Source organism: Triticum aestivum, chromosome 5A (genome assembly GCF_018294505.1).
Source record: "Triticum aestivum cultivar Chinese Spring chromosome 5A, IWGSC CS RefSeq v2.1, whole genome shotgun sequence".
Lineage (NCBI taxonomy): Eukaryota > Viridiplantae > Streptophyta > Magnoliopsida > Poales > Poaceae > Triticum > Triticum aestivum.
Window position 1 is genome coordinate 561,545,561 of NC_057806.1, and position 25,973 is coordinate 561,571,533.

A 25,973-nucleotide genomic window follows, 5' to 3' on the forward strand; every position below is an offset into this window, starting at 1 on the left:
GGAGGCATTGTGATGTTGCTCTCTTAAACCCTCTTTCTTGTTCTTGTCAGGACCTTATTCTTTTCATGCTTATCCATTTAACCGAAGTGTTGTGTCCTCTGCTCAAGTTCTTTTCATCTTGTCAAGTCTTTCATCTCTTGTCAACCGGAGTGCTGCTCGAATTTGTTCTTCCTTGTTCCTCTTTCCTAACGAGTGCTTTCAACTTCGTTCATCTCCATTGTATTCTTTTCTCGAGATGGCTTAACCTTTTCAAGGTTCTTTGGTTTCACTCTTTTGTCAAAGGAGCAACTTAGTTTTACCTCCTCTCTTCCTCTTCCTCCTCTATTTTCCCTCCGGTGCCATTCTAGATCTCGGGACGAGATCCTCTCGTAGTGGTGGAGTGTTGTAACGCCCCGTGACCGATGTGCCAGGTGTCTTCCAGTTATTCGCTGTTGTTGCCTTGTCATTTGCTTGCGTGTTGCATCTTTCATGTCATCATGTGCATTGTGTGTTTTTCATACATATTAAGTTGTTGCATGTTCCATGCATGATTCTTGCTTCATCACCTTCTCCTTCCCTCCACTTCCTTCTTTTGGCAAGTGTCACGTTCCCTTCTCTTTTAATGTTCATCTTTGCCTCAATATTCTAACACCATACACCTAGCCTCTCTGTCAAATTTCATCTCTTTTGAAATTGTTTTGGTTAGGGTTTAAAATGGTTCAAGTTTGAATTTAATTCAAACTTGAATTATTTTTACTTCCTTTAAAATCTCCAAACCAATTTTTTTAAATAGAGCACATTTTCAGGATCATGAATATATTTTTATATTTCTCTAGCTCCTCTGCTTTCCCCCCTGCTTTTTCCTTTTTGGTATTTCTGTCTGAAGAAATAGAAAAGCAGCAGCATCAGCTACCTGGGCCTCGGCCACCCGGCCAGCCCATTAGCTCAGCCAGCGCTGCCCATCCCTCTCATAAGGCCCGGCCGCCCCATTCCCACCTAAACCTAGCCCGAGCCCCTCGCGCAACCCCCTCCTCTCGGTCTCCCTCGCGCCGCCAGGAGACAACGAGCGTGCTGCCCGATCCATCTACCTCTCGATCCCTCCCTCTCTTGCTATCTTCCCTTCCCCCTTTGTCCTCCTCGTGCACCGCACCTCCTACCCCGAGCACCGCCCCATGGAGCCGCCTTCTCCACTCCGGTGAGGCCGCCGCCGCGCCATCTCGCCTCCTCCCCATCTCCAGCAAGGCCGCCGCGCCACCATGCTCCAGCGCCGCCTCGAGCTCATCTTCCTCGACCTCCATGCCGTCCCGCAGCTCCCTCGCCCCGCTCGATCTGGACGCGGGATCCCGAGCGCCTCGACCCGCTGCCTGCTTGCTGGAGCAGCAACAACAGCCCCATGCACTGCCCGGGCCTCCCCTGCATCCTCCTCACCGCTGAACCGGCCTCCTCTCCATCTCCTCTGCGCCCATGGGCCTCGACGCCCTTGTTGCTGCGGCTGCTAGACCACCACGGTGCCATCAGGAAGACTCTGGCCACCACCGAGAACCCCCGGACCTGTCAAGACGTGTACACGGAGACCCAAGTCAGGAGACTACCGATGGCCCTCCAAGTTCAACAAATCGTCGACATCGGAGTACCACTACTTCAACAGGTGTACAACTACGTGGTTTCACTGAGTACCCCTTCGGATTCATCGAGTTCGACTACCCCGCAAGAACCGGAGCGCCAAGTACCTCTACCGCGTTCTTCGGAATCCGAAAAACGCCAAGTACCCCTTCAGTTCGGCAAGTCCGGAAGTTCGTCTTCACTGAACGTTCACACGACCGTAACCGGGACCGTCAGGCATCTTCTTTGAGATTTTTGCCAAGTACCACGACGACGCGTCTTGTTCATCTACCGCCGTTTTCGGAACCGCTAAGAACGGCAAGTACCTCAGCAAGTACCTTGACACCCGATGCATAGAACAACTACCGTCGCCGACGACCCGAGTACCACTACCGTCGACCCTCGAAGACTCCGTGGACATCAAGATTCTCGCCGTGACCTCGAACATCTATAGAATGTGCACGACTACAAAATGGGTACCACTACCATTGCCAAAGACCCGTGTAACGGTATCGTCAAGTTCGACTACCGCCGCGTGAACAACTACTTCCACTACCATCATTGCGAGAACGTCTACTTCCCTCTACGAACTCGTTCCGCCCGAAACACATGCTTCGAAGGTATAGCATGCCATGCCATGTAGTATTGTTTGTGCACTTTGCCATGCCATGCTTCATTTAACCGGACATGCATCATACTTGATTGTGCATCATGCCATGATTATGTGGTGGTTGTTTACTATGTTGTTTGCTTCTTTCTGGTGTTGCTTCTTCGGGTTAGTTCCGATACGTCGCGTTTGTGAGGATCCGTTCGACTTCGTCCGTTTGTCTTCTTCATGGACTCGTTCTTCTTCCTTACGGGATCTCAGGCAAGATGAGCATACCCTCGAAATCACTTCTATCTTTGCTTGCTTAGTTGCTCGCTCTTTTGCTATGCCTATGCTGCGATACCTACCACTTGCTTATCATGCCTCCCATATTGTTAAGCCAAGCCTCTAACCCACCTTGTCCTAGCAAACCGTTGTTTGGCTATGTTACCGCTTTGCTCAGCCCCTCTTATAGCGTTGTTAGTTGCAGGTGAAGATTGAAGTTTGTTCCTTGTTGGAACATGGAGATCGTTCCTTGTTGGAACATTGTTTACTTGTTGGGATATCACAATATCTCTTATTTAATTAATGCATCTATATACTTGGTAAAGGGTGGAAGGCTCGGCCTTATGCCTGGTGTTTTGTTCCACTCTTGCCGCCCTAGTTTCCGTCATATCGGTGTTATGTTCCCGGATTTTGCGTTCCTTACGCGGTTGGGTTATAATGGGAACCCCTTGATAGTTCGCCTTGAATAAAACTCCTCCAGCAAGGCCCAACATTGGTTTTACCATTTGCCACCTAGCCTTTTCTTTCCCTTGAGTCGGCCGGCTCAAGGGTCATCTTTATGAAACCCCCGGGCCAATGCTCCTCTGAGTGTTGGTCCAACCCAGAGCACCGTGCAGGGCCATCCCTTGGCAACTTGGGTTACGTCGGCTCCTGTACGCTTAGCTTATCTGGTGTGCCTTGAGAACGAGATATGTGCAGCTCCTATCGGGATTTGTCGGCACAACGGGTGGTCTTGCTCGACTTGTTTTACCATTGTCGAGGATGTCTTGTAACCGGGATTCCAAGTCTGATCGGGTCTTCCCACTAGAAGGAATATCCTTCGTTGACCGTGAGAGCTTGTGATGGGCTAAGTTGGGACACCCCTGCAGGGATTGAACTTTCGAAAGCCGTGCCCGCGGTTATGGGCAGATGGGAATTTGTTAATGTCCGGTTGTAGAAAACCTGAACTTGACCTTAATTAGAATACATCAACCGTGTGTGTAACCGTGATGGTCTCTTTCCGACGGAGTCCGGGAAGTGAACACGGTGTTGGAGTTATGTTTGACGTAGGTTGTTCTAGGATCACTTCTTGATCATAGTTTTATCGATCGTGCCTTGCCTTCTATTCTCCCTCTCATTTGCATATGTTAGCCACCATATATGCTAGTCGCTTGCTGCAGCTCCACCTCATACCTTTACCTTACCCATAAGCTTAAATAGTCTTGATCTCGAGGGTGTGAGATTGCTGAGTCATTGTGACTCACAGATACTTCCAAAACCAGTTTGCAGGTGCCGATGTTACCGAGCAGATGACGCAACCAAGCTCAAGGAGGAGATCGATGAAGATCTTGTCCTTTGTGTTGTTTCGTTTTAGTTGATCAGTAGTGGAGCCCAGTTGGGGTCGATCGGGGACCTTGTCGCATTTGGGGTTCTTCTTTTATTTTGGTTCCGTAGTCGGACCTTGATTGTATCTGGATGATGTAATGCTTTATTCATGTAATTGTGTGAAGTGGCGATTGTAAGCCAACTATGTACCTTTTTCCTTTATGTATTACATGGATTATGTGAAGATTACCTCACTTGCGACATTACTTTCAATGCGGTTATGCCTCTAAGTCGTGCTTCAACACGTGGGAGATATAGCCGCATCGAGGGCGTGACACTTGGACCCTACGTCAAGACACAAAAGAGGAGGCCACGAGGTAGGGGGCGCGCCCTCCACCCTCGTGGGCCCCCTGTTGCTCCACCGACGTACTCCTTCCTCCTATATATACCTACGTACCCCCAAACGATCAGATACGAAGCCAAAAACCTAATTCCACTGCCACAACTTTCTGTATCCACGAGATCCCATCTTGGAGCCTGTTCTGGAGCTCCGCCGGAGGGGGCACCGATCACGGAGGGCTTCTACATCAACACCATAACCCCTTCGATGAAGTGTGAGTAGTTTACCTTAGACCTACCGGTCCATAGTTATTAGCTAGATGGCTTCTTCTCTTTTTTTGGATATCAGTACAATGTTCTCCCCCTCTCTTGTGGAGAACTATTCGATGTAATCTTCTTTTTGCGGTGTGTTGAGACCGATGAATTGTGGGTTTATGATCAAGTCTATCTATGAACAATATTTGAATCTTCTCTGAATTCTTTTATGCATGATTGGTTATCTTTGCAAGTCTCTTCGAATTATCAGTTTGGTTTGGCCTACTAGATTGATCTTTCTTGCAATGGAAGAAGTGCTTAGCTTTGGGTTCAATCTTGCGGTGTCCTTTCCCAGTGACAGTAGGGGCAGCAAGGCACGTATTGTATTGTTGCCATCGAGGATAACAAGATGGGGTTTTCATCATATTGCATGAGTTTATCTCTCTACATCATGTCATCTTGCTTAAGGCGTTACTCTGTTTTTAACTTAACACTCTAGATGCATGCTGGATAGCAGTCGATGAGTGGAGTAATAGTAGTAGATGCAGGCAGGAGTCGGTCTACTTGTCTCGGTCGTGATGCCTATATACATGATCATACCTAGATATTTTCATAACTATGCTCAATTCTGTCAATTGTTCAACAGTAATTTGTTCACCCACCGTAAAATACTTATACTTATGCTCTCGAGAGAAGCCACTAGTGAAACCTATGGCCCCCGGGTCTATCTTTATCATATTAATCTCCTACTACTTAGTTATTTCTTTACTTTTTTACTTTGCCTTTATTTTACATTGCATCTTTATCATAAAAATACCAAAAAAAATATTTTATCATATCTATCAGATCTCACTCTCGTAAGTGGCCATGTTGGGATTGACAGCCCCTTATCGCGTTGGTTGCGAGGATTTATTTGTTTTGTGCAGGTACGAGGGACTCGCGCGTAGCCTCCTACTGGATTGATACCTTGTTCTCAAAAACTGAGGAAAATACTTACGCTACTTTGCTGCATCATCCCTTCCTCTTCGGGGAAAACCAACGCAGTGTTCAAGAGGTAGCAGCCGCCAGGTGGGGACGCGACGGACGATGAGGAGACGCGCGGCGCGTCCATGCCTACGCATTCCAGGCGCAATTTTGGGCCAGAAATGGGTCGGGGCGAACGCCGGGCGGATACGATTTGAGTTTTGATCGGCGCGTTGAACCGTCATTTTTGTCCGTGCCGACCCAAACGGACGCGGTCACTTTCGCCCAATTAAAGTTGCTCTCAATGACCGGGCTGTCCGCCCCGGACGTTTGAGGCGGGTCTGGGCGTCCGGCCGTAGATGATTTGAGCAGGCTAGCTCCTTGCATTGGACAGACAGAAAGGCAGGGGTGGGAGGTTAGCGAGGCGACGTGTGACTCGTGGGCGATGGAGCCAACCATGGAAGGAACACAGCCAATGCGCAGGCCCCCATCCCGCTGCAGCGCGACGCACGACTCGCACGTGCCACTCTCTGCTGCGCCCTGTCCGCTCTGCTCCCCGCACCACCACCACCACCACTCCACAGTCCACACTCCACGCTGCCACTGCACGCCCACCACCCCCACCCCTCCCACGACCACGCCCCTGTGCCGGCCCGGCCGTGCTCACCGCTCCCCTCCCGTGCCCTCTCCTCGCCGCATCCCTCGGTGCCGCGCCGCCCACCCGTCCTCGGGGTCGGGGCCATGGACGGCGACGCGTGGCCCGCGCGGTGGCCGCCTCCGCGCCCGTCCGCCGCGCCGGCGCCGGCGCCGACGACGCTGCCGAGCCAGGTACGCACGCATTCGGGCGGGCGGGGGTTTCCCGGGGCATGAGAACGCGCGTGACAGTGGTTTACGAGCGACATACGCTCTTCATTTGGGGTTGCTCTTCTTTGGGGACGATCTGCTCTGCTCCCCCCCTCACTGTTCCAGTTCCAAGGTAGAAGAAGAGGTCCTCACATCGCCTTGCCTCTCTTCTGCTGCAGCAGGCGGACCCGCGCCACCGCCTCCGCCCCTTCGCCGCCGCCCCGCAGCCGCCGGAACCCCTCACCGACGGCCGGCCCACGGGAACGCCGGCCGGATTGGATTTGGGGCCGAGCCCCGCGCCGGTGCCCGACCGGTTTGCGCCCAACACCGCCGCGGCAGTGCCGGGCCAATCGCCGCCGGGGCCCGCGGCAGTGCCGGGCCAATCGCTGCCGAGCCCCGCGGCAGCTCCGGACCGGTTGCTGCCCAACCCTACCCCGTGGAGCCAGCCCGCGGGAACGCCGGGCGGATTGGGGCCGAGCCCCGCGCCAGTGCCCGACCGGTTCGCGCTCAACACCACCGCGGCAAGGCCGGGCCACGCGGCAGTTCCGGACCGATTCGCCTTGCACACCCCGGCAATGCCGGACCGGCTGTTGCCGACACCGACCCCGTGGAGTCAGCCCGCGAGATCCGGGCGGAGCAGCAACCCCCTGCTCGCTCAAGCTCCCGGGACTTACTACAGCTACCCCCATTTGAGCCGTGCGCCGGACCTCAAGTCCCCGCTCCACACCCCCAGCGCCAGCAATGCCAACAATGCTGCTGCGGGTGCCATCGATCTTGCTCGCGCTTATACTCCGCTCGGCGGCGCGCTGCCAAAGTACCCGAGGCACGGGCTGTCGGCCGGCAGCGGCCCTGAGCAGTCTTCCTTGGGGGCATTGTTCCTCAACAAGAGCTCCTCTAATGTGCAAGTTAATTTGCCAGGGGAAAGTTCGACTTCGACCATCGATGGTATGCTTCTGAACTCTCAGTTAGCAGTGAGACTGAATGCAGCAGTGACCTGATGGGCACACTTAATGGTTTGGTGTATGTAATGAGCCTCAGCGTTTGTCATGCAGGGATGCCACACGGCGCCGTGCAGTTCCAGGATTCGAGTGCGGCGCAAATGATGCAGAAGCTGGCATCCAAACCGGCCCCTCGCCATCAGCCCACGCCTCTCACGGATCGTATCCGCGTCTCCTGTCTGAACGTCGGTGGGTTCACCTTGCAACATGATCTGCAACCTAGTTTGACTACCGGTTTGTCGTGGGGGAGGTAGTCATTGAATGGCTAGATCATTGTTACAGTAAGCATTTTTTTTACCCCTTGTATCTGGTATGGCCTTGACTGGAAACCTGGCCACTGAACTACGTACGATGAGCAGTGCTTGATCATAGCATCTCTGCTCGTAGCTTGTGCAGCAAGTGATCATGACATTACTGCATTGCGTCAAAAAGTTTAAAAGCTGTCTCTTGATGACTGAATAAAGGTTTCCAAATCATCTAGGATTAAATATGACTCTCAATTAGCAAATCTTTATTTATGTCCCCACATCGGCATTTGGTTAGTATTAATTTGGTGCAAATGAGAAAACTGGGATTGATTATTAGTTGGATTGTTAACTTTTTTCAATCTCTTGATCCTGCTGCCTAAAACTATTATGATCACTAAATGTATATTTTTCTTTCAGTAAAGTTCTTCTATTGGCATTTGAACAGGTGGAGAGCTCTTCGTGGGTGATGCTGGGCTTTTTGGAGTTCTTTGCTCATGTCATCAGCTGAGGATGTCTGTAGCTAAGTTTTGTGAGGTACTACAGGACTGTTGCCCTAACTTGTTGTATTTTATTATGCACATACTCGACTTCACAGAAATATTCCTGTCGATAAAAGTTTTAACTTGCATACATTTGTTGATGTAGCATGCAGGAGGGCCTGCAGAAAAAGCTGGTGTAATTGTCCTCATGGAGAATGGCATGAGTATTGCACATTGGTTCAAATACTGCGTAGGGGTAAGTTTTAGATGATTACATCTAATTGTGCCTCAATCTATTATATTTTACTTGGTAACTAATTCCATTTCGGACACCATGAATTAGCTGTATAACTTCTGACTTACGATGTATCACATGTGGTGTGATTCTATGTCTGACTGTGAGAGGAATTAAATCGAACATGCACTTGGCATGATGATACTTTGATGTGAATTGCAAAATGGTTAGTCAGAGATGATGCATTCTAGCAGCAAGAAATAAGTGTTACTTTTATATATTCCTCACATTTGCAGTCCAACATGTCCTGATAGTTATGCGAAGCCTTTACTTCAAATGTGTGTTAACTGTTTTCCACTTCTCTTTTCATGTAGGTTGGATCATATGTTACTGACAGTAATTGTGACCGGCCAGAATGGGCGTGTATAGATCCTTCTCCAGAAGGATACAGGCTGAAAAGTCTCCTTGTGAGAAACACTAGTATGGAAAAAGTGGGGTTATTCAATGGATATGGAAAAGGTACAGGACCTATAAACGGAACAGTTTATTCAAATGATCTACGAAAAAGCACAGGACCTATAAGTGGAACAGTTTATTCCAATGATCTGCACAATGAGGGTAGAGGGCACACTACCATTGAAAAGCTAGGGAATAAGAGAGATGAAACATATTACAGGAGTGCTGATGTACACACATCCTTTGCCAGGAACTTTGCTTTACTGCAGAATTCTGAAACAAATCTAGGGCTTGCTAAAAACCATACTTTTAATGCAGTGCACCTAAACCAAATTAGCAGGCCAAGTGGAAGCCCATATATTACAGCAAGTACGAGTGCACATCACAATGGGAATCATTCGTCACATAATTATGCAGATCTTTTGGAGAATAACTTTGGTGCCTCGTTTCGTAATCCAGCTCCAAGATCTCCAGTAGTTTTTAGCAATGATACTAGGGCAGGCAGATATAATTTTCCCAACAAAATACTCCAAGATAGTTTGAGCAGTGCTTCGAACACCGAATTGAAGCTTGGGCAATCCTCTTATCATCAATCTCTGACTGCCCTATTTCCATCGGCGCAGTCAACATTAATTGATTTTCAGAGACCTCAGTCACATCTGCCATCAGTAACTCAAAGTGAGTTTGTTATTATGCTCTTCTTTCATTATTTTTGCTGTCAATTGCCATTCAAGTTACAAAGTACCTGCAATAACTACTGATCAGGCATCTGCAATTTTGTGTATACTTAGCTATGCCAAGACTTCGTTTTAGTGGTACTGAAGTGCGTAAATGGTAGAAGCAATAATAAAATTAGTTGATGAACGACAAAAGTAATTTGCTATGATTTAGAACACCACAGCAGAAACATCAAGTTTGATCCTTGTATGTGCACTGCCTGTGAGAGCATCCCCCTTACCCCACCTGTATATCTAAATAATATCATTACTCTTTGGTGCAGATCATTGTCCAAGGCAAACAGTCAAGGTCAGCAAAAATATGGGGGAACATAATGAACCACCAGTTGGTAGAGGAACTAGCGAACAATCTAATGGAGTTGCTAATGCTATCAACCGTTCTGAAGGTGGCAAGGTTACAGATGCAGCAGCCAAGAATTCGTTTATCTCAATATTTCTTTCGCATCTTGAGAGGAATAGTGAAGCCATCGATGATATTCTCAAAAGTAGCGAGCATAGCCTTCCTAAGGGTCTGGATGGTGCATATAGTTCCTATCATTCAAAAATTGCAAGTAGTCAAGTTGAGCCAAGGGCTAATGATAATCGTTCTAAGTTGGCCTCTACCAGCATTCATACTGAAAGGATATCAGATGACAGGGCTCTTTCAGTGGCACTCAGTGGATCTTCAAAAGTTGTACCACTTGCAAATAGTCAGAACTCTTTAATCCATAGTGACTGCCGGTCGCATTTGCTGCCTAGGCAACCTAATGCTGGAAGCTCCAAAGTTTGTGATGGTGCATATAGTTCCTATCATTCAAAAAGTGCAAATAGACAAGTTGAGCCAAGGGCCAGTGATAATCATTCTAATTTGGTCTCTACCAGTATTCATACGAAAAGGATATCAGATGGCATTGCTCTTTCAGTGGCACCCAGCGGATATGCTTCAAAAGTTGTACCTCTTGCAAATAGTCATGAGCCCTTAATCCATAGTGACTGCCAGTCGCATTTGCTGCATAGCCAACCTAATGCTGGAAGCTCCAAAATTTGTGCAGGAGTTCCATGTCCTGCAAATTGCAGGACCGGCAATCATGCAAGCGATATATCCCATCAGGCTCCCTGTATATGTGATAAAACGGTGAGTTGATCTTGCACTTGCACACATTGACATATCATAAGTAAATGATAACTGCCAGCACCACAATCAAGCACCAGCATGATTGTTTTATGTTTCAATTTTTTTGATGCTCCAACCATTTTATGCAGGCCAATGGACACAATACTTTTGAGTGTGTAGACGACTCATGCACGCACAGAAGTTCGAGAGTTGCCAAAATCATCTGCCATTGTCGAAATTCCTGCTCTTCATCTAGGGAGTTTCTACCTAGTTTTGGCCAACATGATCAATCAATGTTAGAAAAATCAATACATCGATGCTGTTACAGAGTTCAGGAAGATGTTTCTAGACTTGGTTCTAGAGCTGGTCACTTGTGCCGAACTCAATTCTCGAATGACGGTGCTCCAATCCATAAACTAGGTGGGTTCTGTGTTAGACAACTATTCTTATTGATTTTTTCTTCTCTTGAATGATGGCTTGTCTTACTCCAGTGGCATACTTTCTTATTTTTTCAGGGTTGCATGAGCTTTGCACCTGCTCCACTTTCATACCAAGGCCATCGCTGTGTTCTGGAGATTATATCTTGCAGCCTTCTTGCCATGTGTGCTCTCCTGATGGGTTTCATTACAGAAGGTAACTTAATATTTCTATGCTTTTTGACGAGTTCTGGTTGTCGGCATTGCATTATGAACAATTTCTTTCTTCACTACATGTTATTGAAAAATATTTCAGCTCCATCGTTGTTGTAACACTCTATTTCATGCTCATGGTACCGGATATTTTTCTCTGAGCAAACTTGAAACTTGGATTAGGTATTAGCCTGATTAATCGCTTCATTGGTGGCATGCCCTTTCTCTGTCACGTGCCATATACTTATTTCATAACTATACAAAATGTGCTCTTGCAGCTACTACCTCTGTCCTGGTTTATTGGTCCCCATTGTATTTCGTGCTAAATTTTGACCATGGTTGAACTAACAAAATGTTCATGCATGTCACCAAAAATTATATCATTGAAAACTATGTTCAAATATGAATCCAACGATATAATTTTTGTTAACATGCATTAACATTTTGTTAGTTAAATCTTTGGTCAAAATTTGACACAAACTACAAAGGGGACCTATAAACCAGGATGGAGGTAGAATTTCCATGCTTGCTTTGACATTCTTTTTTTTATTACAGTTCCATGGGACATGCAACCAACAGCTTGACCCAATGCCCTCTGCTTGATGCACCTAATAAGAAAGAACCAGGTCCATGTCGGGATGGCAGATGCTGCTGCTCTGTAGTCCCAAAATGTTTGACAGGTTGTGGCTTTTCAAAGCACTGCAATGACAGAATTGACCAAAGTGGTAGTAGTTTACAAAAGTGCAAGCATGATGTGCAACTGCCTACCAAATGCGTGGGAGAGAGTGAAAAGTTAAGATGCCAGTGCTCAAGCAGTGCACAAACACCTTTGTTGAAAGCTGTCTCTAATAAAATGACAAACCAGCTTTTCGCTCCTATATCAGAGAGACTGAAGAATGTATCAGAAGAATCAGTGGCCAATGCCAGCTCGTCTTATATAGCTGTAACGGAGAAAGATGGCTCCTGTAGAGGTTCTGGTGTATGTAAAGAGCGACTAAAGTCTGGTTTTTCTTCTGGATCCTCCAGTGCTGTGGTGACAAAGTTTCCAGCATCACCTGAATTTAACAATACATCCTCGTGTGCGGATAAATATGGTGTTGAACACAAAAAGCTCATGTTTGACGAAGGATCAAGAACTGAGAAATGTTTGTCGTCAAGCTATGATGTGCCTATCAGTACAGGATGTGAAAAGTCCCTAAATAGTTCCTCTACATTTCACTTGGACACATCTAAAGTGAAGAGAAAATATTATCAGATTTCTGACGGAATTACACTCAAAGATAAGGGCAAGCAACAACGTTCTGAAACACGAAGGAAATCAAGAAGATTGAAGTGCTCTGAGGAATATTTAGTATCAGATGATTGTACTAGGAAAATTACCTTGCAGTCATCTGAAAATGGAGACCCTCCTCGACCACAGAATGAGGCTAGTTCGTATTCTTGCAGTGTGTCAAAAATTAAACGGAAGCATACTACCATGCAACGAAATAAGCCAGTGAAACGCTCTCACACCCATCAAGAGATTTTGAAAGGTGGTGAGCAGTCAGATGGTGAGGGCATTATGGTTGGAGAATTAAATTCCTCTGATGAGAAGAAGCAAGTAGAGGATATGAGCACTCTGGTTAGAACAAAACATCAACAGGAAGGGAGCCGAATGTCTGCTCGAAAACCGCCTAAATATGTTTCTATCAACTGCATTTTAAATGAACCTAAGAGTGAAAATGTTTGTAGTGAGGTTCCCCTTCTTGATTCTAGCTTAATTGCTACAGGGATAACAGATGATAATAGAAAAATTCCTAAAATTGCTCCACTTAGTCTGGTTCTTAAAAAGGCGAAGAGATGCAATGCTGTCAAAACCCCCTGCAACACAGAAAACATCCACTCTTGTGAGGAAAAGAGTGCAGTTCGTCCTGTAGGTAAATATTCGTTTGGTAATCAAAATTACAGTTCAAAAGCTGAAGATGGAATTCAGAGTTCCAAAAAGAGTAGATATTCACCTAATGCCTTGAGGTTGAAACCAAACATTGAGCGTGACTGCAAAAGACCCTGCATCGGTATATTTCTGGAAATACCCCAATTAGTAGTAAGGTAGTGATTTCTTCATAAAATCGGAAATATGAAAACACCTTTCATTTCAGATCTTGGGGAAGGTGAGCCTATTGGCCCAACAGATGTGGAGACAAGCCAACTTTCAGTGCAAACATCAAGAAAGGGTAAAACTTCGTTATAATATTGATGGCATTTGCTTTTTTTAGTACATACTGGAAAATGTGATGATATAATGCAAGATATTAATTACTATAAACATGAGCAACGTCTCAGTTTCTTAAGTTCCACATGGGATGCTAAATGAATCTTGTTTTACTAACATATTGGACCAACTATTTGCAGGATTTAGGAATCGAAGATCAAGTGTATCTGTTGATAGGATTAAGAAGTGTGAAGAATCTGCAAATAGATCAGCACGTGGTCCTTGTGGCGATAAACAAAATATGGTTCAAGCCTGCGAAGTGAATGTTGGAAGGTTGTAGTTCCACTAGATGTGGTTTTTAGATTTTCACAAAAGATGGCTGATACCATATGTTATTAATGTGTCAAGGTATGCTACTTTACTGGCTGATCTAACAAAGTTCTGCACAGGTACAAAGAAAGGCTTGGCTTAGCTGACTCATGTTGTGTTTGTCGAATTCCATACCTGGAGCCTTGCAATCAGTTGATGGAGTGCAGCAAGTGCTTTGTCAAAGTCAGTCATTCTATTTCTTACCTGTACCTAGTACTACTGCATATTTACATAGGTGCTATGCATCTTATGTAGGCGCACCAAGCTTGCTATGGTGTTCTAAAAGTTCCAAGAGGCCAATGGTTCTGTAGACCCTGCAAGACCAAGGCCAATGCCCAGGACACTGTAAGCAAATTCATTCTTAAATTTTTTTAGCTGTCTATTTAGTATATCCATGCCTTATGTTATCTCTACAAGCATCGTTGTGGTAGTTTACATTCCTAAGTGTTGTGAATTCTCGTATATGCAAATTACAGGTGGGGCTTTGCTAGTTCATCTTCTCATCACTAATTAAGCACTTTAGGTTATTTATTGATTACTACCTAATGATGTTAAATCATCGCTTGTTAGAAGTGGTCTTATCTAATCTGATCGTCCTTATGCAATGTAACCATGAACAGCTGATTTAGATTGTCAAGGATGATGTACATATTTTGGGAGGTTAGGGTGGCCTTTCTTGCACTAAAAGGATCATACAATATGGAGCATCTAGACAGTAGAAATCTGAGGTCTATTAGTAAGCCCCATTTTGTTTGCACATGCCTTCTGAGTTCGATTGCATCAGAAAGAGGAACTCTATTATGCATGGATGCCATACCTAAGGATATTTGTCATTCCGCCACTAAAGGCATCTACATTACATCAGTTATCCACTTGTGGTTCTGCTAAGGGGTAAGCAAGCCTTACTGGTCTAATATCTGGAACTGACTACATTAACATAAACCATCAGATGATAATCCTTGCAATTATGTGCTAGTAGTATGTTACTGGAAACGACATCTAGCTGCTGTACCTCCTATAGAACTATCTGTTCATGGTGGTGTTTAATGACCTTAATTTCCTCCATGTTAAATCTGTTGAGTATTGTTGTGATTATTTCTGTGGCATAAGAAGTGCTGCTTACTGGTCTCCATTGTGTTTTTTTTCTTTCAGGTTTGCGTTTTATGTGGCTATGGAGGTGGAGCCATGACAAGGGCATTGAACGCTCAAAAAATCCTGACAAGTTTGCGAAAAGGTCTGAGAGTTACATCACGAGCAGATAAACATGTCAAACACGATCCATCTTATGCGTCAAGATCAACGAGTTTGGAAAACGTATCTAGAGTAGATAAACAGAGGTCAGTAGACAATGCACATGAGGAGAACACCGTCAGCAGCTCATGGACTGCGAACCACAATTCAAGTCTACTCGTTCCACAAACGTCGCGGTGGGTCCATGTGGTCTGTGGTCTGTGGACACCCGGTACAAAATGCCCAAATCCCACCACAATGAGCGCCTTCGATCTATCTGGTGCTTTGCCTGCCAAAAGTGATTATGTGAGTTCTCTGCTTTAAGTTATCAGACACACGATAGTACCTCTCATGACAAATTTTGTAGCCTCCGATGTACTTTTTTCTTGCCCTGATCGTTTGCATTTTCCTTTGTCATCAGGCATGTTCGATGTGTGACAGAGCTGGGGGTTCATTCATGATGTGCCGAGATGTGAATTGCTCGGTGACCTTCCATGCTTGGTGTGCCCACCAGAGGGTAAACTTTTTTTGTTAAGGGCAGCCACACCACATGTTCTCAACAGATCGACTTGTTGCATCCATGCTCATCTAACCTTCATGCATATTCTTATGATGTTTCTTTTTCTTTATCGAAAAAAATCAAATCTTTTATTGAGGGAAAAAGACTAACTTTTTAAATATGGATGAAAAAGAGAACTAATTTCTTGGGCGTCAAAATCCAGAGAAACAGTCGTATAATATAGACTGAGGAGTACTGCTTCATTTTTGCATGGTTGCGTATGTTAATGTTGCTACCCGGAATAGGTATCCAGATCATGACTGTCATACTTGATTATAGCTTGAAGGTTGAATGTTTGGCAGGTCATCTAGAAAAGATTTTGAGATATCCTTTCAGCTGTATTTTAATCGAAGCCACAAAGTTTCAGTTTTTATTTATTTTATTTGCTATGTTTTCGATCATGGGTGCAATGTCCCTGGGAGTAGAAATACCACTCTCTGGAAAAGTAGTGGCTACACCCAAGTTCATTGCACCCATGATGAACAGTAAAATCAAAACAAATAGCAAAAAAAAATCTGAAACTTCGTGGCATTGATTATGAACAAATGTTTTAGGTGCTTGCAAACTTTGGTGGCCAAATAACATCAAATGATCTCCATACAAACGAAATACAAATCCTGCTCAAACAGTGCACATACGTTTGAGCACATTTTTTTACAGAGCTCCTCGGATGTCATTTGTCCACCAAATTTTGCAAGCACCTAAAACATTTGGTCATAATTGAAGCCACAAAGTTTCAGATTTTTTTTATTTGCTATGTTTTTGATCGTGGGTGCAATGTCCCTGGGAGTCCACTCTCTCAAAGGAAAAAGCTAACTATAATCCCATAGTTTTTTGTGGCTTAAGGAACGCTTGAGAAGCAATGAATGTTGATTGCACTCTGGCTTCATAGTTTTTTGTGGCACTAGACTGAGGAAACGTTAATGTTAAATGTTGCTTCAGTGGATGTGTTATTTTCTTTGTTATTCCTAGCAATGGCCTGATGGATTGGTTATGTCAAATTATGCACCAGTGAAGATGTTCTGGATATAGGCTTCTGTGAATTCTTCTTTGCTTAGTAAATTGGAATGCACAATACCCACTTCTCATCATGTTATGCATACACTGAATGTCTATAATATGTTTTTTTAGGGAACTATAATATGTGAACTTGTCAAGCTTATTTGTAAACTTACTGTACTAGTGATAGTTTTCCAGTCTAAGAAGGGATGTTTTGCACTAGATAATTTTCCATGCAGCGTTTCTTAAATAAAATGATATGAGTCAGGTTCTGTGTCATTTTCTTTTCTTTCTCATGTACCTCTGTTTCATTTTTATGTTCGCGAAAATTGCAGTTGGCTCCTTTTTTTGTGCGGGCACATGTGATGCTGATTGCACAAAAGATAAACCTAATGCATGGAGATGTAGTGATTTGATAGACAAGTCAATAGACAGATGACATTATGATGATCACACTTTTACCATTGCCTTGGTGGATTGTACTTTTTAAAGTTGATTGTTGCTTGTGGTATCTCAACAGGGTCTGTTGCAAAGTGATCCAGAAGGCGAGCATAATGAATATATTGGTTTTTATGGGAGATGCCTGAATCATGCTACTAACCGTGTTAATCCTGAGAAATGCTTGAGAAGCAATGAATGGACATGTGCACGCACAGAGGTAATTTGGTTGAACTTTATTGCCTGAAAATCAGAATCCATATAACTAATTTTACTCCTGTGGAACAGGGTTTTAAAGGACGAAAGGGTGAAGGCTGTTCTGGTTCTAATCACAAGAAACCTCAAGTGAAGAGTAGTGAGTGCAGTGTTTCCCAAGAACAGATAAATGCTTGGCTACGGATAAACGGATCAAAGCCTTGCATAAGAAGACAGGTAGCTCCTTCAAGTAATCTTGTACTGCATTGTAGCTGATTATCTTCAATACTGCATATTGTCGCGTATGCTATGGAGAGACGTCAAAGTTTGCTGCATATTACAGTGTCAGCTGGTATGACAAATCAGTTTACTGATTTACGTATGTCTTTGTCTCCATTTATAATCAGTCCAAAGGATGGAAGCATTTGGTTGTGTATAAATCTGGCATACATGGACTTGGCCTCTACACATCAGAGTTTATACCGCGTGGCTCCATGGTAATTCTGTCACTATTATCTTTTGTTTTCCCTTTCGATGTGAAATATTCGGATTTAACAGTTTAGCAAATAAAGGCATTTCATAGATCTGCCTCTAAATATCTCAGGTTATAGAGTATGTTGGTGAAATTGTTGGGCAGCGCGTTGCCGACAAAAGAGAGATCGAGTACCACTCTGGGAAACGGCAACAGTACAAGAGCGTCTGTTATTTCTTCAAGATTGACAAGGAGCATATTATCGACGCCACCCGCAAGGGTGGGATTGCAAGATTCATCAACCACTCATGCATGGTAGTAAGCTTTGCCTGTCCATGTATCCTGATCCAGTTACAGCGAGTATTCCTGACACATGCTTCTTTTGATGTTTTGTCGGACCAGCCAAACTGCGTCGCAAAAATAATCTCTGTCAAGAACGAGAAGAAGGTACACACCTTTGTCACATGTACTCCCTCTGTCCCAAAATGTTAGATCATTTTTTATACTATCATAGTATAAAAAATGATCTTATATTTCGGGACGGGGGGTATTTAAAAAAATGATCTTATATTTCGGGACGGGGGGGGGGGGTATTTAATTTCCTTGCAAAGGCAACCCTTTTCCAATGTTGATCTTAGACCAAAGCTCCTGCTCATTCTAGGATGGATTATTACACATTCTTGTGGGCACCAACTATTATGAGCTGAAATGACCATTTTGACCATACAGGTAGTGTTCTTCTCGGAGCGCCACATAGATCCAGGGGAGGAAATCACATATGATTATCACTTCAACCAAGAGGATGAAGGCGAAAGAATCCCTTGCTTCTGTAGATCATTTAGCTGCAGGCGGTATCTCAACTAGTTAGTTGGCTGACGTGCGTCTGTGCCGTCTATTTAGTTTAGTGCATATAAAGGACTCGGGCTTGTAATTTGAACATGCGATTCATTATTTAGGGAGCTTTTATTCCACGAGAACATGTAATTCTGTGCCGTCTATTTCAGTGTATGTAAAAGACTTGGGACTTGTATTCTGAACATGTGATTCATGATTTAGGGAACCTCTGCTCCACGAGAATTGTACTAGAAAATATTACTCCCTCTGTTTCTAAATATAAGAAGTTTTGGCAGCTCGATTTAAACTGCCAAAACGTCTTACAATTAGAAACAGAGGTAGTATTAGTTAAACTGTTTCCATAGTTTTGGGCACAATTGTCGCATTCTAGTGATCCCGAAACTGTTTTGAGCGCCAAATGATTGACCATCAATTATGCTTTTAACCAAATACAATTTGTTACATCTTGAAAGCAAATATAAGAATCTAGAGCCGAAGCTACAGCTAATGCAGGTGTATTATATGTAACTAATGCAGGGTGTATGCAGGCTGTTAGTTTCAAAATTGTTCTTGTATTATGGGACGGGGGGAGTAGTTCAGAAGGCCGAGTTACATGCACCCTGCATTAGTTGCAGCTTTGGCTCTAGAACGGGTTGCTGTCATCTGTCAAAACTCTCTTGAACTTTTTCTACCTTGCGTCTGGCTGAGGCTGGGAGAAGGCGCTGATATGATGTTCAGTCTGAAATGCGCAAGTCTTGTTTGGTTATCTTTTATATACTCTGGGAGGAAGGATGTCTTGAGGTTAGACCTATCCGCTATAAGCTTTGCTGAGACAGCCTCGATGCGTTGACCCATGCAAAGCCAAGAACACTATTTTTTTGTTAGCAGAACACTCTTTTCTTAACTTGTGATCTTGAAACAAGAGGTAAAAACCACCTTCGACTCTGTGAGATGGGATTATTTGATGGACTTGCTTCGTCACCACCAGTCTCCGAGCCGGTTTCGAGATTGGGTCTCCGCCCTCCTATCCACGGCCTCATCTAGAGTTTTGCTAAATGGTGTTGCTGGTGATCCAATTAAGCATGGCTGCGGTCTTCGACAAGGGGATCCTCTCTCCCCTCTGCTCTTTGTCCTTGCTATTGATCCGCTCCACCACATCCTCGCCAAGGCTACCGAGCAAGGCTTGTTGCATCCTCTTCGTGGTCGGCCCATCCGTGCATCCTTGTATGCGGATGATGCTGCTATCTTTGTGGCGCCGATCAAGGATGATATTCACTACTTGGCTTCGACTTTGAGCTCCTTTGAGGAGGTTACTGGCCTGGTCACCAACTGCGCCAAAAGCCTTGTGGCGCCCATTCGCTGTGGAAACATCGACCTCGACAACATACTACAGGCCTTCCCGGCAGTCCGTACTACTTTCCCCATGCGATATCTTGGTCTTCCGTTGTCGGTCACAAGACTAAAGCGCATCCACTTTCAGTATTTGGAGGACAAGGTGGCAGGCAAGCTTCCGCCTTGGTCGGCAATGCATGTGGCTACACCGGGGCGCATTATTTTGGCCAAGGCCGTGCTCACTGCCATTGCCATTTACCACCTCACGCCTCTAGATCTTCCGATTGAAGTGATGAAGAAGATCGATAGCCTGCGACGTGCCTACCTTTGGGCGGGCTGTGATAAGGTGACCGACGGAAAATGTAAGGTTAATTGGGATCTCGTCTGCAAGCCCAAGATTTATGGTGGACTGGGAGTGCTCAACCTCCAAAAATTTGCAACCGCCCTGCGTTTGCGTTGGCTGTGGCACGAATGGGATGAACCACCTAAGACTTGGTCTGGCTCTGGAACACCTTGCACTAGCAACGATAAAGATCTCTTCGCGGCTGCTACACGGGTGTGCATTGGAGATGGAAACAAAGCTAAGCTTTGGGAATCTCCATGGTTGGACGGCCTCCGGCCTAAAGATATTGCACCAAAGATTTTTGAGCTGTCAAAAAAGAAAATGTTCTTGGTCAGGAAAGCTCTTGACAACAACCTTTGGGTCCGCCAAATTGACACTCGGCAGGGGCTAACCTTGGACCATATTCAACAATTTGCAACACTTTGGGAGATGCTTGCGGATGTAAACCTCAACCAGGGTAGCCAAGACACAATATCTTGGAAGTTCACCAACAGTGGCGAGTACTCCGCCTCCTCGGCTTACATGGTGCAGTTTGTCGGTCTCTCATTTTGGCCAATGAATGCTACAATCTGGAAGATGTGGGCTCCTCCGAAGTGTAAATTTTTTGCTTGGTTGATCTTTCAGAATCGTGTTTGGACAGCCGATCGTTTGCTGCGCCGAGGTTGGCCAAACTGTAATTTGTGCCCTCTCTGCAAGCAAGTGCAAGAATCTGCTACTCATCTCCTATCCCTATGTAGGTTCACTGTTCGGATTTGGACCGAAATTTGCACTTGGCTTGGCATCCTTGACTCATCACCAATGTTTTGGCGTCATGAAGACTCAGTTAAAGATTGGTGGCTTAAGGCGGTTAGTGGGGGAGGTGACCACAGGAAGGCCACCGCCTCCTTGATGATGCTTGTCTCATGGGAAATTTGGAAGGAGCGCAATGCAAGAATTTTTCAGAATGTCTCCGCTCCGACCTCTATTGTTATTGCGAAAATCAAGGAGGAGGCTCATCTTTGGACTTTGGCAGGAGCGAAGCAGCTTAGTATTGTTATGTCGCGAGAGTAGACCTTTTCGTTTTTGCCGCCCCGCGGCTATGTCTAAACCTTCTTCTTAATCAATGAAAATGGCAAGTCTTTTGCCTTGTTTCAAAAAAAAAAAACCACCTTCCAAGAAGAGTTTTTGAGACTAATGAGAAGCCGAGCTCCTTCTCCGCCTTCTCTGCCAGAACCTCCACACCTTGTGTCCCACTTGGATGAATGAACTAGGCATATTTGAGGAATTCACATTGGCTTGGTGGAATACCCTACGTTTGGACGTCCAAGCGACATTCCGAAGGTTTACGCTCACGCCCTCGATTTTAACCAAAATTGCTTTCCAATGACTCACTAGTAATTTATAATTTATAGTTTTTTCTTGGAAAATGTACGACTTTAGTTCATTTAGTCTTTTTCTGAGAAGTTCATTTAGCTGTTTATTTTTGAGGGGCAAGAAGTTCATTAATCAAAAAAAAAGATGACTCATGGATAGGAAAAACAAATAGACCATACTGCATTTTTTTTGAGGGGTTATAGACCATATTGCATGGGCTAGGCAAAAATGCTGCTGGGTAGGGCTAGCTTGGGCCTCAAACCCAAACATACATACCCTCGCCACTTGGGCCTTGGCTCTCTTCCCTCGCTAGCAGTACATCTTTTTCTCCAAGTCAGGAGGAGGTCCGTGCGGTGCGGGAGAGCGGCACGGCGGCGGAGAAACCTCGGCGACCCGACGACGGCGCAGGTAAGCTTCGCCCCGTTCGCATCTTCCCCCACCTGTGCTCCCTCCCGCCACCCCCACCCCATCCCGTCCCCCCTCCCTCTCCTCCGTGGCGCCTCCCTCGCCTCTCTCCTCTGACCCACCCTAGAACAGCAAGGCCTAAAATCCTAACCATTTCCCTCCCGTTATCGCAGGTTGGCTCCAGTTCGGCGTGGTGAATCTGCAGCGGCGGTCAGATCAAGGAAAGGTAACGGAAATACCATCCATGTGTTGTGATTTTCTGCGACCAGATCCGCCCCTGCTCCGGGCGCACGCACACAACCTGTTCGACGCATTGCTCGTTTCAGCATAAAGTCGTTTCACCACACGCTGCTCTTTTAGTCTGATGACTTGTTTGTTCCTTAGACGATGCCGTGATCGCCAACAAATTCAGTGCATCTTTGCGTAGCATATAGTAACCTACTCTGTTTCTTTGAAGCAAAATTTCACGCTTCATAGTTATTCAAGGAACTCGGTTTCTCCCAGATTAGGTGGTGCCACAATGTTTCCTCTCTTTCAAAGAAAATTCCGCAGTTCACGGTTGTTGGAGGAACTCTGTTGCTCCTGCGCTACACTAGCTAGTAAAACATCATCCATATGCTCTGCTCTGCTCTTTTCCCCAGATGTTCGGTTCAGATGATTCATTTCTCTCGCATTGCCTGTTTATTGTATTGCTCCTGTGGGCATTTGTTATGGACTTAGAGTACTGATTGTCAGTAGCCAGCCTTTGCTATTGCATAGAAACTCACACTTGTAAGTGATATGGCAGGATGGGTCGGAAAGCTGGGTTGTACATAAACCCAAAGAAGTTTGGCGGCATCGTTAAGCCTTGCATGATGGAGATGACGGCCTTCCTCAACTGCCTCGCCTTGAACAAGCAGATCGATGAAAAGTGCACGAGGCAGAAGGAGCTCTTGATCACCTGTACCCAGGCTCAGGTTATGATTCACTCTTCTAGTTCTCTGAATGTTCTTGCTTTCACTTCAAAGCATTAAGCCATCCATTCTAACGTTTTTCCTAATGTTACTTGTGGCTTGATTGCAGAAGGGGAGGCCGAAGAACGCGGCCAAGACCATCAATTACCATCTTCAGAGGCTCGGGCGCGACAAGTTCCACTAGTTTCGGTGGAACCGAGACCATCGTTATCCTTTCTATCTCTTATGTCCGGACAGCAATAATCTTCCAAGTAGCTTTGCTGAATGAGCAGTAGACTTTAGACAATGGTTTAGTTTGAATCAATTTTGGATGTCAGACTTGTAAGGCATCAGCATAATATCGATACCGATTTCTCCTCCTGATTGCTGCTGCTTCCTTTATTGTTTTGTTTTTGAGACAAGAGTGTGCACGAAACGGATTGATTGATTACATAACTTGGCTGGAGTATCAGGATCTCTACTAGCAAGGTACTATTGATTCGCCCAATTGCAATGATGGTGTTTGCAAGTCAGAAGAGCCGCTGATCTACAGTACTTTCCACTGAAACTATTATTAGTTCGTGCTCAACACCGGAATGCCTGAATTCTCATCAATACAAACTTCAACCAGATACAGCTTGTCACATCTTAAAACACAACACAAATTAGCCCAGGTCCAATATAACAATTGAACCATCGCAAGTACTACAACACATATTAGCAAGAAGATACAAGACACGCTGCTTTTCTCACGCAACAGGCTGATCAGTTGTAGCTTTGGCTCCCGAATGGGTTGCTGTTCTTCTTCTCATCATAGAAAGGGTTGGTGAAATGTTCACTGTCAAGGCTCTCTTGAACTTTCTTCCCCTTGGCATCTGAGAAGGCCCTGGGGTTGAAGTTGTCCTCATCAAAAGCAGCCGCCCAGCCCTCGTCACCGCCGGCGATGTCCTCCTCCCCCCTCTGCTTCTCCATCTCCTCGACGTGCCCCTTGAACTCCTTTTGCGCGGCGTCGATCACGCCTTCCCCGTTCTGGTCACACCATGCCCTGCAAAAACCAGTAATGCCAATAAGAATCGCGAAAAAATGTTCAATCTGAATGGGGAATGGTTGCTTGATTGTTGAGGAATGATGAGGAATGCTTGTTTGAGTGTTTTTATGTACTTTGGGAAGAATGTCTTGAGGTCAGACTTGTCTAGTGGGAGCTTTGTTGAGATGGCCTCAATCTGTTGATCCCTGCGCAAAGCCAAGAACACTCGTTTTAGCACATCAAACCAGTGTTGCAATTAGAACAAGAAGAGTTTTCGAGATTTACGAGAAGTTGAGGTTCCGATTCGTCGATGATAGCTCGGCCTGAATCCTTGAGAGCTCCTTCTTTGTCTCCTCCACCAAAACCTTCAGTACAAGGTTCAAATACAGAGGCTCAAAATTCAATTTTGTACTGGCAATCACAAATGATGTTGATTTGCTCAATGGCAATGCTGTTGTCTGCATATTGCTATACACAAATTCAGAATGGCCAAGGATTTGCAGTACCTTATCATTCGCCAAATCGGAAGCAGAGACATCGCCGGCGGCAGCAGCTGCAGCAGCATGAAGCTTCTTCTTGGCCCTCTTGGCATCCGGGGCGGGGCTCGCCTCAAGGCGGCACTCACTGTATGAAGATCGCGGCGGGGCGGAGTCGCCGCCGGCAGGGGCATCCTCATTGCCACCGGCGCCTGACTTCTTCCACTTCTTGAGCCCATTGAACCCCCAAGAGCTCTTCTTCTTGCCTTTCTCATCGGCGGATCCCTCCACCGCCGCCGCAGGCTCCTTGTTCTCGCCGCAGCCGCTGCCGTGGAACATGGCCGTCAGGTGCCTCCTCTTCCCCTTGTCGGCCTTCCCGGCGGGCGTCGCCTCTGACGGCGGGATCTCGGCCATGAGGACTGAAGCGTGGTTGTTCTGGTCCACCTGGGCCAGCGGCGGCCGCTCCTGCTCCTTCTTGCCTCGGCTCTTCCATGGCGAGATGAAGGCCTTGTGCTTGGGCTTCTCGGCGGAGGGCGGCGGCGGTGGGTCCTGGAGGTCGATCTCCGACCACTCTTCCGCGGAGGACCTGGTCGCCGGCACGCCGCCGGCATCGTCCGCGTCGGGGCAGTCGACGACGACGCCGAGCGCGGCGAGGCGCTGCACGAGGGACCTCTTGGCGGCGTTGTACTCGGCCGGCGAGACGCACTTGGCGCGGAGCAGCTCCTGCGCTCCCAAGAACGAACGGAGCAAAGATCAGTACAAATTTCTTAGCCAAGAATCGCGGCTCGATAATGGGAGCGGGGAAGCGAAGGATGACGGGGAGGGGGAGAGGCGGTGGGCACCTGGAGGAAGAGGAGCTTGTCGCGGAGGATGGGCGGGTGGTCGGCGGGGCCCTGCGGCGGCGCGGAGAGGGCGGCGAGGAGGGATGCGCGGAAGGCGTGGACGTCGGCGGCGGGGACGATGCCCTCGCGGTGGAGCGCGGAGAGGTGGAGGATGCGGTGGAAGGAGTCCTGCTGCCACTTGAGCGCGTCGGCGTGGCGGCGCGCGGCGGCCTGGTCGGCGGTGAGGCGCTTGCCGGGGCGGCTGAAGATGGACTTGCAGACGGACGCGATGGTCTCCTGCAGGCCCGAGTAGTACGTGGGCGTGTACGTGTACCCCATCGCCGCGGCGCAGAGCGAAGGAGCTCGCTCGGTTGGTTGCTTGCCGCGCCGGCGAGCTGTGGTGTGGCGTCGGGGGCGTGAGCAGGGGAGCGTGCTCGCGAGGGAGAGAGATCGGAGGTGAAGAGGGAGGCGGAGGATGTGGTGAGGGAGGGAGGGGGGACGGGGGATTTTGTTTGGGCGTTGGCCGCATCCCCAACGGTTGGGGGGGACGGAGGAACTAGCCGTTGAGACGGATCGGCTGAATCTGGCTGCCTGTGGTGCCCACACACACCAAGAGAAATGCTTTGAAATGCCTATTGACACTGATGTCATACTCTACTTGCCAAGTTTCTTGTGTTTACTAACTGGGATGTTAAGTGTTTTTTGTCAATCCGATGATATATGCCACTACTCGTTTTGTGTATGTAAAAAGCGGATTTGCTATTTCTCATGTGCTTGAAATTCTTTTTCGCGTCAGTCACTTTTCTCCTCCTTCCTTCCCTGTTGGCCGGACCTCGCCGGAAGAGTCAGCCCCACCCCACCATCTATCTTAGGGTGAAGTAATAGCCGCATTATCTATCTTAGGGGTGAGGGGTGCATCGGATCGTCGGAGTTCTCCATTGGTGCAGCGGGGCTTAGAGGGATGG

At 46.5% G+C, this 25,973-nt stretch overlaps 2 protein-coding genes across 6 annotated transcripts; one reads left to right on the forward strand and one right to left on the reverse strand.

Moving 5' to 3' along the window:
* The first annotated feature begins 5,919 nt into the window (after positions 1–5,919).
* On the forward strand, positions 5,920–23,065 carry LOC123104783 (uncharacterized). 5 transcript variants are annotated; one of them, XM_044526675.1, is made up of 23 exons: positions 5,920–6,142; positions 6,337–7,102; positions 7,210–7,344; positions 7,849–7,937; positions 8,049–8,138; positions 8,492–9,251; positions 9,574–10,424; positions 10,919–11,036; positions 11,713–13,086; positions 13,171–13,245; positions 13,424–13,556; positions 13,673–13,775; positions 13,848–13,937; positions 14,745–15,128; positions 15,244–15,339; positions 16,901–17,038; positions 17,107–17,250; positions 17,421–17,510; positions 17,618–17,800; positions 17,888–17,932; positions 18,215–18,336; positions 22,540–22,708; positions 22,815–23,065. In XM_044526675.1, the coding sequence occupies exons 1-23, from the start codon at positions 6,056–6,058 to the stop codon at positions 22,887–22,889; spliced, it is 6,117 nt and encodes a 2,038-aa protein (XP_044382610.1). In that variant the 5' UTR covers positions 5,920–6,055; the 3' UTR covers positions 22,890–23,065. The 5 variants fall into 5 exon arrangements, with proteins under 5 accessions (XP_044382610.1, XP_044382606.1, XP_044382607.1 ...); XM_044526671.1 differs by lacking the exons at positions 22,540–22,708; positions 22,815–23,065 and adding an exon at positions 10,553–10,823 and having other exon boundaries at positions 11,588–13,086; positions 18,215–18,556; XM_044526672.1 differs by lacking the exons at positions 22,540–22,708; positions 22,815–23,065 and adding an exon at positions 10,553–10,823 and having other exon boundaries at positions 6,340–7,102; positions 11,588–13,086; positions 18,215–18,556.
* Positions 23,066–23,262: 197 nt separating this feature from the next.
* Positions 23,263–25,501, reverse strand: LOC123104784 (uncharacterized). Its single transcript, XM_044526676.1, has 5 exons — positions 25,030–25,501; positions 24,218–24,910; positions 23,997–24,076; positions 23,846–23,917; positions 23,263–23,729 (listed from the first exon to the last, which is right to left on the reverse strand). The coding sequence occupies exons 1-5, from the start codon at positions 25,345–25,347 to the stop codon at positions 23,450–23,452; spliced, it is 1,443 nt and encodes a 480-aa protein (XP_044382611.1). The 5' UTR covers positions 25,348–25,501; the 3' UTR covers positions 23,263–23,449.
* Between the last annotated feature and the right edge of the window lie 472 nt (positions 25,502–25,973).

What these genes read in the sequence shown, in the direction of transcription:
- LOC123104783 (XM_044526671.1), top strand. Translation starts at nt 6,056, where the DNA reads ATGGACGGCGACGCGTGGCCCGCGCGGTGGCCGCCTCCGCGCCCGTCC. An exon ending in TCTGCCATCAGTAACTCAAA is followed by an intron (nt 9,252 to 9,573) that starts GTGAGTTTGTTA and finishes TCTTTGGTGCAG; the next exon opens with ATCATTGTCCAAGGCAAACA. An exon ending in AGTGCAAACATCAAGAAAGG is followed by an intron (nt 13,246 to 13,423) that starts GTAAAACTTCGT and finishes AACTATTTGCAG; the next exon opens with GATTTAGGAATCGAAGATCA.
- LOC123104784 (XM_044526676.1), bottom strand. Translation starts at nt 25,347, where the DNA reads ATGGGGTACACGTACACGCCCACGTACTACTCGGGCCTGCAGGAGACC. An exon ending in ACAAGCTCCTCTTCCTCCAG is followed by an intron (nt 24,911 to 25,029) that starts GTGCCCACCGCC and finishes TTGGGAGCGCAG; the next exon opens with GAGCTGCTCCGCGCCAAGTG. An exon ending in AATCGGAACCTCAACTTCTC is followed by an intron (nt 23,918 to 23,996) that starts GTAAATCTCGAA and finishes GGCTTTGCGCAG; the next exon opens with GGATCAACAGATTGAGGCCA.